The sequence below is a fragment of a genome, unplaced genomic scaffold, assembly GCF_019419815.1.
Source record: "Pyrus x bretschneideri cultivar Hongxiangsu unplaced genomic scaffold, Pyrus_bretschneideri_v1 Contig57, whole genome shotgun sequence".
NCBI lineage: Eukaryota > Viridiplantae > Streptophyta > Magnoliopsida > Rosales > Rosaceae > Pyrus > Pyrus x bretschneideri.
Genome location: NW_025999795.1, coordinates 38092 through 55810, shown reverse-complemented (window position 1 = coordinate 55810; position 17719 = coordinate 38092). Strand labels below are relative to the sequence as shown.

The window sequence follows — 17719 nt, the reverse complement described above, 5'->3', positions numbered from 1 at the left end:
AATCTTTTGGTTCCGTTCCGTCCATGTGCTACCAAACGCAGGACGGAACAACTGTCTTGTTCCGTCCTGCGCGTACCAAACATAACACAGAACATCTGTTCCGTCCCGTCCCGTCCCGTTCCGTCCCGTCCTGTCCCGTCCCGTTCCGTCCCGTCTGCGTACCAAACGGTACCTAAGGGCAATTACTATTTACTGAATGGATAACATAGTGTAATGCCTAGGGAAAGAGTTCTCATGCTGAAACTGCTCTAAAACCCTAACTAGGAAATGTAAGGAAAATAAGTTTGGACTCGGTACTCAAGGCTGGCACGTGACACGGTAATATCTTGTAAAAAATGACGACGGTCTGCAGACATCAGACTATGCGGTGGCCTGTTTCTATTGGCTCATCCGCAAGTAATTGTACGATGATTACCTATATTAAAAGAATTTATAAAGATTCCACTCCCTCTTCTCTTTCTTTGAGAGAAGAAATAAGGTTATGGAATCATTTAATTACTCTTTTATTTATTATTGCGAGAATGAGAATTCATAGCAGATGAAAACACACTGATGTAATATAAGGTCGCTCTTTTTAGTTAGTTAAGTTTTATTTTAATAAAAGTCACAATTAAATGAGAAATGAAAAGACAATTTTGATTCATTTGTATTTCTATATCAATTTATAAAGGTTTATGTTCCCTTCAAATTGTGTAACAGGAAAAGAAATTATTTTATTTGGCAGAAGTTAAATAAATTTTAAAGAATTCATGAAAGAAGTTTGTACAAATCCACATAATTTACCAAAATTCATGTAGAGTTGTAGAGCATTCAAACCTTTTAAAACCGGTCGTTTAAAACAAATTCGTAAAAATTTTGTGAGGTCCAAATTGACTGTACTCTTAATTTTACGAAATAAGAGAAGAAATGAGGTGAATCATTTAATTACTTTTTTATGTTTTACTACAAGTGAGAATTTAAATTTGAGTTCAGACGAAAGCATACTGTTAAAGTAACTTGACTACACTTATATCAGCTATTTCATTTTTTATTTGCTATAATTGAGAACTCTATAATTACAATTATGCTTTTTACTTTTTATTTTTTGTGGGCAGGAAGTTTGGACAGAAAGACAAGGGGAATAATAGAAGTAGCTATCGATCAATTTGGAAGGAAAATGGTTGTGTGGCCTGAGAATAAAGAGAAGAAAGAGTTTGGACACAATCATATAAAAAATTCCTTCTTTGCGTTTCCTGCACTGTGAATATTATTTTTAGGGTTTCTGATCAATTTTCCTTAACTGTATCCTTCAGATCCAATACCGTTGTGTCCTTGTTGCTTTTTTGGGGGTGTATTTCTGTGTTCTTTTGGTAATTAACACTTATGGGGTCTCTGGGTTCTATTTTTAGAAACTCAATTTATCATGTTTTTGGGAATTTTTTTTGTATATATCCTTTTGGGGTTCATCTATAATTTGCTTTTTCTTCAGAACTTCTTTGGGGTTTTCAAAGTTGACTATCTCCTGGGTTTTCTTCGTTGTCACCGGACGTTCTTCATAAATCTGACTTTTTTTCTAGTGTTAAAGTACTTCTTCAAATCTTCCTGGGTGCAGGTTGTAAATCTTTGTCTCAGTACTGCTTCTGAAAAACCCTTCTATAGATAGCTATTTGAGCTATATATGTTTCTTACCTTTACCAATTTTATAAGATTTTTGCTTTTTTTGCTTTTATTTTTTTATTTTGCAATTAACGATGGTGGTGAATGATGAATTAGGCAAAGCTACGACATGGTGAGAGGGAAGATTGAGATGAAAAGAATTGAGAATGCCGCAAGCCGGCAAGTGACCTTCTCCAAACGTCGAAACGGCTTGTTAAAGAAAGCTTATGAACTTTCGGTTCTTTGCGATGCAGAAGTTGCAGTCATCATCTTCTCCCAGAAAGACAAGCTCTATGAGTTCTGCAGCTCTGAGTACGTATTCTTTAATTTCTATAAATTCTTGAAACCCCATCTTTCTTTTGTTCTATATGCTTAATTTCATTAAATGAAACAACAAGGTATGGGGTACTTGTGATGCTTGGTGCCTGGTGCTAATGCTAGGGTGTACTATATATGATGTAAAAATACAATACAGATTTCGAGCTTTCTATTAGTTCTAGTCATAATCAGTACTTGACAACCTATATATATTTATGTTTAATTTGTACCATACATCTTACACATGATGTTTACCCTTGTAATTATAATCATATCAATTCAGATATATATTTAGTACACTGTGTATTTGTTCAACTACATCCCAGCCAGATTTGTGTACTCAAAGTTTTAACTTTTACAAAATAATTTTGGCCTCTTGTTTTGCTTTTTCTACTTAAATGAAGTTCACTAGACGTATCCTATACCCCACTGACCAATTTTACTTCAACTCACCAGCTCTAGTTATCATCCGTCGTATCTATTTCCTTGCGATTAGCATATATTTAACGTGAACGGGACATCAGCAGCCGTTTTGAGTTTGAAACGGGAGCAACCAAGCTGTATTAAGCTGACCTGAAATGAATTCTAACATTAAAAACACATCCGCATACAATGGATCGAGTTGTACTTTAATTATAATTTGTGAATTACAGTTATATGATCAACACAAGTTCATTGATATTAGCCTACTCCTTTTGCAATTTACAGGTGTGTAGGTCTAAATGCTGGCTGGCTTTTTTGTTAACTATGGTGCATTCTGTACTTTGCAACAATTTATGTAGATTTTGTCCACTAAATTGAATGAGATTTCAGAAAACTTGAATCATTGCAAAATGTCATCTATATCATATTGTTAAGAGATACTAGGATGAATAGAGTACAATGATTTCATCATTATCTGATATTTTGGACTTTATTTTTCTGGATGCTTCAGCATGCGAGAGACTCTAACACGATACCGTAAATATGCAAAAGATCATGAGCAAACCAACAAGGTTGAAGTGGAGCAACATGTGCAGGTTAGAAGCTCTATCTTGGATTTTGAAAATCCAATCTTTTAGATTTCAGATTTTGTAAGGAAACTTAAAAAATCTTGATGTGATGAATTTAGTCTTTGGCCATAATCTTCAAAATGATGGAAGATAGTATGCAAGTGCATGTTGTCCAAAGTATAGACTTCATTGCATTTAGAGTAGTCTTACTGATATAACTATATTAGGGAAGAAAAAAACAACTTTTAGCTTTCTCTTTAAGGCTATGACCTCTTTTAGCTTATTTGTTTTAGCATCCTTTAATTTATAGAGAAGAAGGTAGTACTTTACATCAAATCTTGGTGGAAAGAAGATCAATTTATACATGACTTAATAAAGAACGAGAACTATAGCATTTTACTCAATCATTTCTTTTGAAGTGAACTGGTTGAGTATATATGAACAAGATTTATTTCTTTTTCATTACTAAATGTAAAATTAATCTGTTAAATTTAGGCCTGTTGAACAAATTGCAAGTATTTTAGTTGCTTCCGGTGGCTTGGTGGGAGTATGCAACAACGCCTTCCACCAGGGAAGTAAAGGGTTCAGAAATTGGATAAATTACATGCCTTCTGGAGGTATAGTTGTTAACTTTTTGGGATATACATACATATGTATATGTGTGTGCACGCGAAAAATTAAGTGGGAAGTTTTTGATAGATTTTCTTCATATCAGCTGAGATTGAAAATTCGTTTTTACTGGTGTGCTGGAGGTACATGGTGAGTAATAAGCACCACTCCTTGCTTAGTTGCATGCTCAAATGGCGAACTCGTTTTTGCCATACATAACTTGAGTAGGAGCCTAGGAGGCATTTCTGGGTGCTTTATGGTTCTCTGGGAATCTCTTGTAATGCCAAAGGTGGGCATGGGAAAGAGGGTTATTGTGGTTTATGTGGGGACAGAAGCACCAAGCCTTTGAGGGATCTACTAGCCTAATCAGTTAACATTCCTGGGAAGTGTTTTTGAGATCACTTGCTGGGATGGTTCTTGTTCGTCCTACTTGGTTTTGCTATGCACCTTTCTTAACAATATATATAGAAGATAATCAAGAACTAGTTGTTAGGAACTCCACACCTCTACAGTGAACCAGCAAATTTGAGTTTCATTCTAATAAATAAAAATCAAACAAGCATAGTAAGTCGGAAATTTTTAGTTTAACAAGAGTGAGTCCAATTGTTAAGTGTCATGTATAGCTCTCATGAGTTTGATTCATATAATAGTGGGCTAACCATTTTGAGAGAGAAAGGAGAACAACCAATAATGAAGTGAAGGAAAAGAAAATGCATTTGAGTTTCACGATTAATAGATGGGACTCACATTCATCAAACTCACATCAATCCAAAAATAATGTTACATAGTTCGAACTACAGGGATCTAACTTATCTAAACTACTATGAAAACCCCAACTTTGCTTTATAGTTATCTTCTAGCTATGTGAAAATCATTACGATGCACACGCAATTGTGTCTGTATGTTAAGTACCATAAGATTTTAATTGCTGGCAAGATTTTTTGAATTTGTTCGGAGTAGGATTCTCTAACATCCAAATTCATTCCCCTCCTTTTCTCTCCACTCTCACTTTCCACGTTGTCTTTCTCTCTTTATAAAGAAGTCAACACAAGATGTTGGCATGGTTTAATCGTGACCGTTTAAATAAGAGGGGACTGGAGATGAAGGAAATTTGAAGGGGAGATAATCCTTCTCCAATATGTTCATCATCTCTAATTTACTACATTGACACATGATCGTCAAATGAAAATGGGTGAAAGAAAAGAGAAGTTAGGGAGAGGGCCGCTGATGGTATGATGTTTGTTTTTTGGACAATTTTGTTAGAGATGTGATTTCCGCACGCCCTTTTAACTTTCTGCTTTCATCTTTTGTTAAATCTAACCTCATATGAGACAACTTTTAACTGAGAAAACTAATTATTCTGCATGCATGCAGCACTTGAAGTATGAATCAGCTATTATGGCCAAGAAGATTGAGATCCTAGAAGCTACTCAAAGGTTTATGGCTTAGTTTGATCGTCTTCTCCCGCATTTTTTCACTCAACTGACATTTCAGGTTTTCCTAAACTCTGAAATTTGTATGTCTTAGGAAGCTTTTGGGAAATGATTTGGATTCTTGCCTTGTTGAAGAACTCCAAGAGATGAGTAGCCAGCTTGAACGAAGTTTACGTAGCATAAGAGAGAGAAAGGTACTTATGTACATGTATTTCAGCTGATGGTCACAAGTCCATTTTCCTCCCAACTCGTATCAGTTAAATGGATTTTTTTTTTCTATTGGAATTTAACTAACTTGAAGTGACTCCAGGCACAATTATTCATGGAGCAGATGGAACAACTAAAGGCAAAGGTATTTATTTATTTGCTAAAATGATCATAAAATCAAATTGTAATTGCTAAATTGATCATAATCAAATATTGACAGCATATAATCGAATATCGACAACACAATGGTCAAATATTGATGACGTAATGGTCAAATATCAATGGCAAGCTTGAAATTGATCATTTCACCAATTGAGATTTGAAAAATGATCAATTGCGGCCAATTTATCTTTAAATTTTAGTGCTACAAAACCTATTCATTGGAATTTTTACAGATATATGTCCAACTGCTTCACTAGTTACAAGTTCTAACACCTTTCTCTCTTCTAAAATCAGGAGACTCTCCTCTTACAAGAGAATGCAAAATTACGTCAACAGGTAAACTAGTCCGGTTGAACTCTTTTGCCATTATTTGTTTACCAACAACTACGTGCTGTGAATGAGGTTTGAGGTGATGTTATATCATGACAAGAATCTTAAACCGATCATTGTGAATTTTTCTAGTCTTTCTTTCTTCCCTTGTTTATTTATCTGCACTATGATGATATGCTCAGAGTGGTGCAAAGCTGTGGATGGAGCATTCAGCTCAAGAAAAAGGAGCTTCTACTTCTTTAAGCTATGAAAAAGCAGGAGTTTCTGCTTCTGTAAACTACAGGAGCCAAGGTAGCATGAGTTCTGAGGTGGAGACCGAATTGTTCATTGGACCGCCAATAATGCGTGCTGTTGGTGCATCACAGCCTAGGTCAACATATATCAGATAAATAACAATGTTTGTCACTCATCTCTAAAGAAAATGCCATAACAATTAAAATAAACAAAAAAAAAAAAAAAGGCGATGGATACCCATCTGTTGTGGGCCGTGCTCTCAGATTAATAATACTAATAAGGTCAAACAATAAAAGATCAAAGAAGTTATAATTTCCTGACTTTTGAGCCTGTTGTATAATTTTATGTATATGTTAGCCCCACTTTATTTGCTATCAATGTATGAGTAATGGTTGAGGAGAGTAAGTGTGTGATGTAGGAGAACTAGCGGAACATATTATGGAGCAACTCGAGGGTGTAAGTCAACGAATTGGTTTAGGGAAATCCGAAGTTAAGGGAATTTTTTTTTTCTTTTTTTTTTTCTTTTTGGTGTTTGTGGGGAAAACATCTGAAGTTAAGGGATTTGGTATTCGATTTGAGCCCATAATTCGCATTATGAAGAGTGACCGGTAATCGAACTCATCTCTATGACATGGCGTTTTCTTCAGATTAAATAGCTATACCCTAATTCCTGTCTGAGAGAGCAATTACCCAAAGGTTTTCATTTTTTACAATTTTTGCCCCGATTTAAATTGCCAATGTATCTTTGATCTTGTCTTGAGAATTAAATAAATTCTATTTTCCTTATACAGTTGGTTTCTGCATAAACATTTATATGCACGAAACTGATAATCACATGCATTTTTTATTTCTCAACACATTCATGTTTAATCATGTTTATTTCATCTGATAGATTTATTCAATTTGATGACTGCTATATATAAAAAGGACCTTAAGCTAATGGTGCCTGATATTCTGAAGGTAGACTAATAATGCAATTTGTACGACTCGAATGCTTCGTTTCGCCCTATAAACTTCTCTTTCTACCTGTCTACTCTCACAATTTTGAGCTCTTGGATAAATTAATAGCCTGATCTCAATGCGCTCATGTTACCCGTAGACTCTGGAACCTCGATGTCTTTCTCACACGTAGCCGGACCAGCAGCCATCGTGAAGGCTGCTCACTCATGCTGGTCTCCTAAAGCTACTAACTAAAGTTGCGCAGGGCAACAAAAACCTTTGTTTTCGATAATCATAGAAGCATTTCTCCAAGAGCAAGTGATACCGGCGTCTCTTAACGAATCTAATCAGATAATTCTACACAATCCAATCAAATGCACCAAATTTTTTAGATAGTGAAATGGGATTCTTAAAGTAAAGAGAATGGTATCTTTGAGAGGAGCTATCTGAAGCTTTGGTTTGGTTTTGATTGGAGGCCACTTGGATGCTGTTTTCTTGGAATCTGCTTTCCTCTACGGATTCCCATTTTCCGCTTGTTTTTTCTCGTTTCAGCCATACGCGCAGGAGGACTCGGCCTTCGTTTTTCTCCCTTGCTCTGTTTTAGGGTTTCTGGCCCATTTACTCAGACTATTGGAGTAGAATTGACATTCTACTTCAACTTAGGGAGTGTGGTAGATTGGGATTTTGAGATATTTAATTTCTTTCTCTTTATAAATTTAGGAGTATTCAATTATGATTTTAAATGATTATTTGAAAGTTTAGCGTATTCAATCAAGATTTTAAAAGAGTTATAACATTCTTGATGTATTCAAGCATAAATTAATTTTAAAGAATTTTAAAAAGTTGGGGAGTCTGAGAGAATTTGAGAAATTTGATAGTTATTTTAAGGGAAACTTGATATAGATCCAATTTTTTGAGCCAATAGTAGGAATAGTCCAATTTATTAAAAGGGAAACTTGATATAGATCCAATTTTTTGAGCCAATAGTAGGAATAGTCCAATTTATTAAAATAAGTCCAATTCCTTAAATCTTATTATTTTATTATCAATAATTATCTCTTAAATGATAAGATTTATTATAAAAATCAAATTTCTTCCTAATTATCTCTTTGATTATTATTATTTTTTTTTTGTTCTTTCTTGTTCTTTATCCCGTTTTAAACCCCATTTATAGATTTTATTTTTTATTTTTATAATCAACCTATATCACAGGTTAATTATATTTATCTACCTATATGATAAATTCTTTTTTATAATCAAGTAAGATTCATGTGTCTTTCTTATAGATATATTATGTTTTTTCTACCTTTTAGTTAAGTTTCATATGTTACTTATAGGTATGATATACATTCTTATATTTGTTACTTGAGTTAGGGTAGAATGATTTGTAGATAGATTTATGTCAATATATATATTTTTTTGTTATAAGATATTAATTATATTTTTTGGGGTTGAAATTTCATAATATTAGAAGATTTTAATTGATTTTTAATATTTTTAGAAAATATAAAATGAGCATTAAAAAAATAAATACATATAATTAGGTAATTGGACTCACTCCTAAAAACCATCTATGTTTTTGGACCTGGATCTAAAAGTTCCTTTATTTTAAGCATTCACAAATCTCACATCCTATGGAATTACTCAAAATTTTACATAGAATCTCTAGAAATTAATTACACTCTATCCAAATCCATAAATGTATAAATCCATTCAAATCCATCAAAATCCCAATCGAATGCATCCCTCCAAGTGTCTATTGCCCAAGATTCAAAATCTTCACCTTCTTGTAGTTTAAATGAATTTAATGTAGAGGATTCAAAACAGTCTTTGACTTCAAACAAAACAAAAAAAAGGTAAAATAAAAATAAAATAAATTAAAGATTTCGATTGTAATATGTATCAAGTAAAAGCTCACTTAGTATTTTACCCCGGCTAACATGTTATGCCGTTTTTAGACTTATTTAACTTGCAGAAGTATAAATAGTTAAAAAAAAAAAGAAGTGGAGTATGCTTATTATCTTACTATTATTATTGGATAAGTTTAAATTTTGGGATGTATCTTTATTTTATCATTGTGATTTTTAATGTTTAGGTATTCTTCTTTATTTAAGAGATCTAAGGACGTGACTGACCTTGCTAGATCCAAAACATCATATTTCCATGCTTTTGGCTGATGGTTCTTTCTGGATCCCACAAATACGTCCCCGTCTCGCTGCTAAACCCAAACTATTTTTACTTTATTTCTAAAAATATAAGAAAATATAAAGATAATTTGGATTCGGCAGTCAAGGCTAGCTACGTGACACAGTCGTATCTTCGAGAAAATGACGATGGGCCGCTGACAGCAGACGCAGCATGAACTCTTTGATACTTCGTAATTTAATATTAATTTTGGTGTTAAAATTATAAAATATTATAAAAAAATATGAGGTGGTGTAGAAGTGTTGACTAATGTTTAATTTTATTTCTTTGGTAAAAACTAATGTTTTATTTTTTATTATAACACACCATATAGTTTACAAATTTAATTTAAAAATGTAGTCCACCTAGCATTATGAAAATTCTTTCAGTTGATTCTCAAGCACTTTTACAAGACACCATTGCTTATATATAGCTCGTCCTCTCTCTTTTTCATCTTTGTTTCTTATTTTTGCGGGTAATACTGGAGAGACTAGTTATTCAAACTTAGTAAATCTATGATGTGATTGTTGATGATTGAATTATTATTTAAATGTTGATTAATATGCTTATTTTCTATTAGTGAAATATCACATGGTTTACAAATTAGTCTAAAAAAATTAGTGTACCTAACATTATTCTATATTTTCCAATTAAGAAAAGCAACGAGGTACTTATATTTAAATTTACTAAACTTATGTCTGTTTATTTTATATTCATGTATTTGTTATGACTGAGAGTTTTATAGTTAATTATACTTTTTTTATTGGGTTAGGAAGTTTTGAGAGAAATACAAAGGGAATAATATAAGTAGAGCTATCGATCAATATGGGAAAAAAAAAATGAAAAGAAAAAAGGATTGTGTGGCCTGAGGATAAAGGGAGTGGGCGTCCACAATCAGATAAAAAGATCCTTCTCTGTGTTTCCCTTCTATGTGAATACTATTTCTAGGGTTTCTGATCTAGTTTCCATATTTGTATTCCTTCTAAATAAAACGTTAACTTTAATGTATGAAGTTAACTTTAAAAAGTAAATAAGACGTTAGATTCGCAACTAATATACACCGTTAAGGGTTTGTAGGCAATAAAATGATGACATTACCCTCTAAAATGAGTCATATGACTTAAGTTGATGAAAAATCAGATAAAATAATTTTGAAAATAATATTAGGGATAAAATCAGCAGTCTTTGATGATTTTAGGGATTTTTTTACCGAATAAATAATTCAAAGATCTAATTTTCATTGAGGTAATAATTTATGAACTAAATCGACAGTTAGTCCTAATTAAAACTATGCCTTCTTTTTTTTTTGTGTGTAGGAAGTTTGGAGAGAAAGACGAAGGGAATAATGGAAGTAGCTGTCGATCAAAATGGAAAGAAAAGGGTTGTGTGGCCTGAGAATAAAGAGAATAAAGAGATTTTTTATTTTATTTTAAATAAACGATAATATTAAATTTTTTTTTTTTAAAAAAGATTAAGCCTCAAAATAAGTTAGCAATAATGTGGTTCAAATTCAGAAGCTTTATATATAGAGAAAAAAGTTCCACTATATTTCAAGTAACTCCACTAGTTTTAAACATGTCAAGAAGAGACGAAAACATGAAAACAACTAAAGCCTAGCCCAAAAACATGAAAACAATGATTTAGAATACCAGTCATACCCATAAGTCTTTAGGGCTGTTAATAGAACTCAGCCCTCGCAACTCCAACAAAATTAATATATGTTATAAGCTTAGCTCATCATCGACTATTTTTGCAGAATCAGTTTTAAAACTATATGCCAAATTAGTTCAACTTGTCATCGACTATTTTGTAGAATCAGTTCAACCCGTTCTCGATCATTATTGCAGAATCAGTTCAACTTGTCATCGACTATTTTTGAATAATCAATTCAACCCGTCCTTGACTATTTTGCAAAATCAGTTCAACTCATCATCGACCATTTTCCATAATTAGTTCAACCTGTCATTGACCATTTTTGTTGAACTCATTTTTACAGAATTAGTTCAACCGGTCTTCGTTTTGCAAAATTAGTTCAACTCACTTGCAAAATCAGTTCAACCTGTCTGTAGAATCAGTTCAACCCGTCATCGATCATTTTTGCTGAATCAGTTGAACTCGTCTTCGACTATTTCTTTTGGCCAAAAGAAACACATTTAATAGATTCATTTACTAACCCATCTCTCTATACAACCCAATGAAAATACAACAAAATTACAACACACCGTAAGCTCTATTTCACTAATCCTCACATACGAATCTTTATTTCTTTCATTAGTAGATATTGAACCTAAAAGCAAATAAACAGAAGAAACAAAACATAAATTATAGTGATCACTTTACGCTCAGTAACTAGAAAATAAGCATGCTTTTGTACAAATTAATGAAATAAAACTATATATGTTAGTTCAGAACTACAAACATGTCACCCTATTTTTGTTCCCATAATTTAATCGAAGTAAAGAAAAATGAATTTCAATGCTGTTGTTCTAGAATACAAATTAAGATCCACTTCAACATCTATAAATCTCTACAAAATTAGCAAACTAACTCATTTCTAAATGAAGAAATCTCTTCAAATATGGGAAGTCTCCTTTACCTTAGAGGATTTCAATGCTTCACCAAGTGGTCAAGCTCCTCGAGAAAAGCATTTTTTCTATATTCAAATATAAAGAGTTGGTAGATAAACTCACAGGTTAACATTACTCTAGCCAGCTTCTGCAATAGTTCCTCAGTTCAAATTTTTCTACTTGGGCTTGTTAAATTCTTGAAGATGACCTTGCGACAAATCGTCAAGAATGGCTTGTGCTTCACCATACCGTGTTTTCTTGATCATGCACATGCATAAATTGTGATTTTATTGGTAGATGGATCAATATTTGTTGTTTGTTTATTGATGAAATAGGATAAAGGGAGGGAGAGGGAGAAAGAGAGAGAGATGGGAGCATGAGAAAGAAAAAAAAAAGAGAGATAAGAGGGCAGGAGAAAAAGTGTGAAAAAATGCAAAAGATAAAAGGTACTTTTGTAACTTACATTCTAGAGGGAAAACAAAGTAAATAATGTCATATTTCACATATATTAATTTTTGTCTTTCATTAAAATGTTAAAAAAAAAAAATTATTTTAATATAAAATTAAGTATTAAAAGTATACTTTATCTGTAATTTTTCCTTCAAATTCTGCTTTAAAAAAAGAAAAAAAGAAAAAAAAGATTGGACATTCACAATCAGATATTCCTTCTCTGAGTTTTCCGGCACTGTGAACATTATTTTAGGGTTTCTGTTCTATTTTCCATAATTGTATCCAAATCCAATACCGTTGGGGGTGTTTTTCTGTGTCCTTTTGGTAATTAAAACTTGTTCTCTGGGTTCTATTTTTAGTAACTTAATTTAACATGCTTTTCGGAATTTTTTTTTTCTATATATCCTTTTGGGTTCATCTCTAATTTGCTTCTTTAAGAACTTCTTTGGGGTTTTTCAAGTTGACTATCTCCTGGGTTTCCTTCATTGTCACTGGACGTTCTTCCCAAATCTGACATTTTTTTCTAGTGTTGGAGTACTTCTCCAAACCTTCCTGGGTGCAGGTTGTAAATCTTTTTCTCAATAGTGCTTCTAAATAACCCTTCTACAGCTAGCCTTTTGAGCTATATATGTTGCATATCTTTACCAATTTTATAACATTTTTCCCTGTTTTTTTGCAATTAACGATGGTGGTGACCGATGAATTAGGCAAAGCTAAGACATGGTGAGAGGGAAGATTGAGATGAAAAGAATTGAGAATGCCACAAGCCGGCAAGTGACCTTCTCCAAACGTCGAAACGGCTTGTTAAAGAAAGCTTATGAACTTTCGGTTCTTTGCGATGCAGAAGTTGCAGTCATCATCTTCTCCCAGAAAGACAAGCTCTATGAGTTCTGCAGCTCTGAGTACGTATTCTTTAATTTCTATAAATTCTTGAAACCCCATCCTTCTTTTGTTCTATATGCTTAATTTCATTAGATGAAACAACAAGGTATGGGGTACTTGTGATGCTTGGTGCCTGGTGCTAATGCTAGGGTGTACTATATATGATGTAAAAATACAATACAGATTTCTAGCTTTCTATCAGTTCTAGTCATAATCAGTACTTGACAACCTATATATATTTATGTTTAATTTGTACCATACATCTTACGCATGATGTTTACCCTTATAAATTTATGATTATAATCAAAGCACATTCAGATATGTCTTTGTAATTAATACAATATGTATTTGTTCAGTTACCTCACAGACAGATTTGTGTACTCAAAGTTTTAACTTTTAGAAAATATTTGTGGCCTTTTGTTTTCCTTTTTTGACTTAGATGAAGTTCACTAGACATATCCTATACTCCACTGACCAATTTTACTTAAACACACCAGCTCCGATTATCATCCATCCTAGCTGTTTCCTTTCGATTAGCATATATTTAACGTAAACGCGACATCAGCAGCCGGTTTGAGTTTGAAACGGGAGGAACCAAGCTGTATTAAACTTACCTGAAATCAATTCGAACATTAAAAATTCATCCACATACAATGGAGTTGTATTTTAATTATAATTTGTGAATGATTGCAGTGATATGATCAACACAATTTCATTGATAGTAGCTTACTCCTTTTACAATTTACAAGGTGTAGGTCTAAATGCTAACTTGCTTTTTTGTTAACTATAGTGCATTCTCTGTCCTCTGCAACAATTTATGTAGATTTTGTCCACTAAACTGAATGAGATTTCAGAAAACTTGAACCACTGCAAAACATCATCAGTATCATATTGTTAAGAGATACTGGGACTAATATGGAGTACTCTATGATTTCATCATATTTGAATTTTTGACCTTTATTTTTCTGGATGCTTCAGCATGCAAGAGACTCTAACACGATACCATAAATATGCAAAAGAGGAGCAAACCAACAAGGTTGAAGTGGAACAACAGGTGCAGGTTAGGCGATCTATCTTGGATTTTGAAAATCCAATCTTTTAGATTTCAGATTTTGTTATGAAACTTTAAAAATCTTGGTGTGATGAATTTAGTCTTCGGCCATAATCTTCAAAATGATGGAAGATAGTATGCAAGTGCATTGAGAGTAGACTTATTGATTAACTATATTAGGGAAAGAAACAGCTTTTAGCTTTCTCTTTATGGCTATGACCTCTTTTAGCTGATTTGATTTATTTCAGGATAGAAGCTTAATTATAGTTACGAACCTAAAGTTTTGAGTCGTGCTTGGCCTTTTATATCACAAAAAATGTTTCAGCGTCCTTTAATATATTGAGAAGAAGGTAGTAATTTACATCAAATCTCGGTGGAAAGAAGATCAGTTTATACATGATTTAATAAAGAACGAGAACTGTGGCATTTTACTCTCAATCCTTTCTTTTCAAGTGATCTGGTTAAGTATATATGAAAAGATTACATTTCTTTTTCGTTACAAAATGTAAAATTAATCTGTTAAATTTAGGCATATGTTGAACAAATTGCAAGTATTTTAGTTGCTTCCGGTGGGTTGGTGGGAGTTTGCAACGGGGCCTTCCACCAGGGAAGTAAAGGGTTGAGAGATTGGATAACTTCCATGCCTTTCTGGAGGTATAGTTGTTACTTTTTGGGATATATACATATGCATATATGTGTGTGCACGTAAAAAATTAATTGCGAAGTTTTTGTTAGATTTTCTTCATATCAGCGGACATTGAAGTTTCGTTTTTACTGTTGTGCTAGAGGTACATGGTGGTTAATAAGCACCACTCCCTGCATAGTTGCATTTTATATGGTGAACTCGTTTTCACCATACATAACTTGATCTGGGAGGCATTTCTCGGTGCTTTATGGAAAAGGAAAGAGGATTATTGTGTTTTATGTGAGGGGTCTAGTAGCCTAATCACTATAACATTCCTGGGAAGTGTTTTTGAGATCACTTGCTGGGATGGTTCTTGTTCTTCCTACTTGGTTTTGTTATGCACCTTTCTTATCAATGTATATATAGAATAAAATCAAGAACTAATTGTCAGGACTTCCACACTTCTACAGTGAACTAGCAAATTTGAGTTGGATTCTAATAGATGAAAAGCAAACAAGCATAGGAAGTGAGTTCAACAAGGATGAGTCCTATTGTTAAGTGTCTTGTATAGCTTTGATGAGTTTGATTCATATTAATAGCGGGCCAACCGTTTTGAGAGAGAGAAAGAAGAACAACCAATAATGAAGTGAGGGAAAAGAAAACGCATTTGAGTTTCATAATTAATAGATTGGACTCAAATTTATCAAACTCACACCAATCCAAAAATAATGTTACATTGTCCAAACCATAGGAATCAAACTCATCTAAACTAAATTTGAAAAACCCAACTTTGCTTTATAGTTATCTTCTATCCATGTGAAAATCATTACCGTACGCATACAATTGTGTCTATATATTATATAAGATATTAATTGCAGGCAAGTTTTTTGGAATTTTTCCGGAGTAGGATTCTCTCCCTTCCAAATTCATTACACTCCCCTCTAATCCTCTCCCATTTTCCTCTTTCTCTTTCACTTTTTATAAAGAAGTCAACACCAGAAGTTGACATGGCTAAATCGTGACCGTACAAATAAGATGCGACTCGAGGGGAGGGGAGTTTGAAGGGGAGAGAATCCTACTCCAATTTGTCTATAATCACTATTTTACTACATTGACACTTGATACATGCTCATCAAATGAAAATGGGTGAAAGAAAAGAGAAGTGGGGGAGAGGTAGGGGGCTTCAACTCGTTGACTAGGTTAACTTCTAGCAACTCCTTTCACACCTAAAGAGATTAAAGATCACATCTCGCAATGATTGTACTCTTTCGTTGGGACTTCTTTATGTTATCATGTGTTAGAACCGCTGATGATATGATGTTTGTTTTTCGACAATTTTATCAGAGATGTGATATCTGCACTCCTTTTTAACTTTCTGCACTCATCTTTTGTTAACCTAACCCCCATATGAGACAACTTTTAATTGTCAAAAGCTAATTAATCTGCATGCATGCAGCACTTGAAGCATGAAGCAGCTATTATGACCAAGAAGATAGAGATCCTAGAAGCTTCTCAACGGTTTATGGCTTAGTTCGATTATCTTCTCCTGCCCTTTTTCACTCAACTGATATTTCAGGTTTTCCTAAACTCTGAAATTTGTGTGTTTAGGAAGCTTTTGGGAAATGATTTGGATTCTTGCGTTGTTGAAGAACTCCAGGAGATCAGTAGCCAGCTGGAACGAAGTTTACGCAGCATAAGAGAGAGAGAGGTACATAAGTACATGTATTTCAGCTGATGGTCACAAGTCCATTTTCCTCCAACACGTATCTGTTAAATGGATTTTTCTTTTACTTGGAATTTAACTAACTTGAAGTGATTCCAGGCTCAATTACTCATGGAGCAGATGGAAAATCTAAAGGCAAAGGTATTTATTTTATTTTTTGCTAAAATATCATAAAATCAAATCTCAATTGCTAAATAGATCATAATCAAATATTGACAACATCAATCGAATATCGACAACACAATGGTAAAATAATTACGACATAATGGTCAGATGTCAATGGCATACTTGAAATTAACCATTTTAGCAATTGAGATTTGTAAAACGATCAATTGCGGCTGATTTCTCCTTAAATTTTAGTGCTACAAAACCTATTAATTGTAATTTTTACAGATATAGATCAACTGCTCCACTAGTTTCAAGTTCTAACACCATCTTTCTCTCTAAAATCAGGAGACGCTCCTCTTACAAGAGAACGCAAAATTACGCGAAGAGGTAAACTTTGTTAAGTCCTGTTGAACTCTTTTGCCATTATTTAATTACCAGCAACTACGTACTGTGAATGACGTTTGAGGTGATGTTATATCATGATAAGAATCTTATCATTGTGAATTTCTCTAGTCTTTCTTTCTTTTCTTGTTTATTTATCTATCTGCACTATGATGATATGATCAGAGTGGTGCGAAGCTGTTGATGGAGCATTCAGCTCAAGAAAAAAGAGGTTCTGCTTCTGTAAGCTGTGAAAAAGCAGGAGCTTCTGCTTCTGTAAACTACTGGAAACAAAGTATCATGAGTTCTGAGGTGGAGACCGAATTGTTCATTGGACCGCCAATAATGCGCTCTGTTGATCGCATCGCAGTCTATAGCAACATACATCAGATAAATAATAATGCTTGTCAATCATCTCTAAAGACAATCCCATAAAAATTAAAATAAACAAGAAATGCAATGGATACCGGTCTTTGGTAGGCCGTGCTCTTAGATTAATAATATTAATAAGGTCAAACAATAAAAGATCAGAAGGAAATTTATAATTTCCTATGATTTTTGAGCCAGTTGTATAATTTTATGTATATGCTTAAAGCGTCAGGTTGTAGCACCATATTATTTGCTTTCAATGTATGAGTAATGGTTGTGTTAATTTCCACCGAAAACAATCTTCGCCTTACATGCATTACTATTACTGCTTTCAAGGAGTAACCTAACTAATTATAAACTCATGCAAAGTTCCTTCTCTTATTAATGTGAGATTCATTCTTAACAACTTTTGACAGTCCGGATGTCCGTAGTGGAATGTGCTAAAAGGGAGGAAAGACGGAAGAGTGTCAAGAGCTAATGAGACCATCAACTTGCCACCTCCAACTTTCCACGAAGATTT

General features: G+C 33.4%; 1 protein-coding gene and 1 pseudogene across 3 annotated transcripts; both read left to right on the top strand.

Moving 5' to 3' along the window:
• Positions 1-1097: 1097 nt before the first annotated feature.
• LOC103939527 (MADS-box protein AGL42) lies at positions 1098-6321 on the top strand. 3 transcript variants are annotated; one of them, XM_048571059.1, is made up of 8 exons: positions 1098-1349; positions 1753-1947; positions 2888-2972; positions 4929-4990; positions 5082-5181; positions 5298-5339; positions 5651-5692; positions 5869-6321. In XM_048571059.1, the coding sequence occupies exons 2-8, from the start codon at positions 1766-1768 to the stop codon at positions 6073-6075; spliced, it is 720 nt and encodes a 239-aa protein (XP_048427016.1). In that variant the 5' UTR covers positions 1098-1349; positions 1753-1765; the 3' UTR covers positions 6076-6321. The 3 variants fall into 3 exon arrangements, with proteins under 3 accessions (XP_048427016.1, XP_048427014.1, XP_048427015.1); XM_048571057.1 differs by having other exon boundaries at positions 1099-1591; XM_048571058.1 differs by lacking the exon at positions 1098-1349 and having other exon boundaries at positions 1696-1947.
• A 5927-nt stretch (positions 6322-12248) lies between these two features.
• LOC103939526 lies at positions 12249-17488 on the top strand (annotated as a pseudogene).
• The last annotated feature ends 231 nt before the right edge of the window (positions 17489-17719 follow it).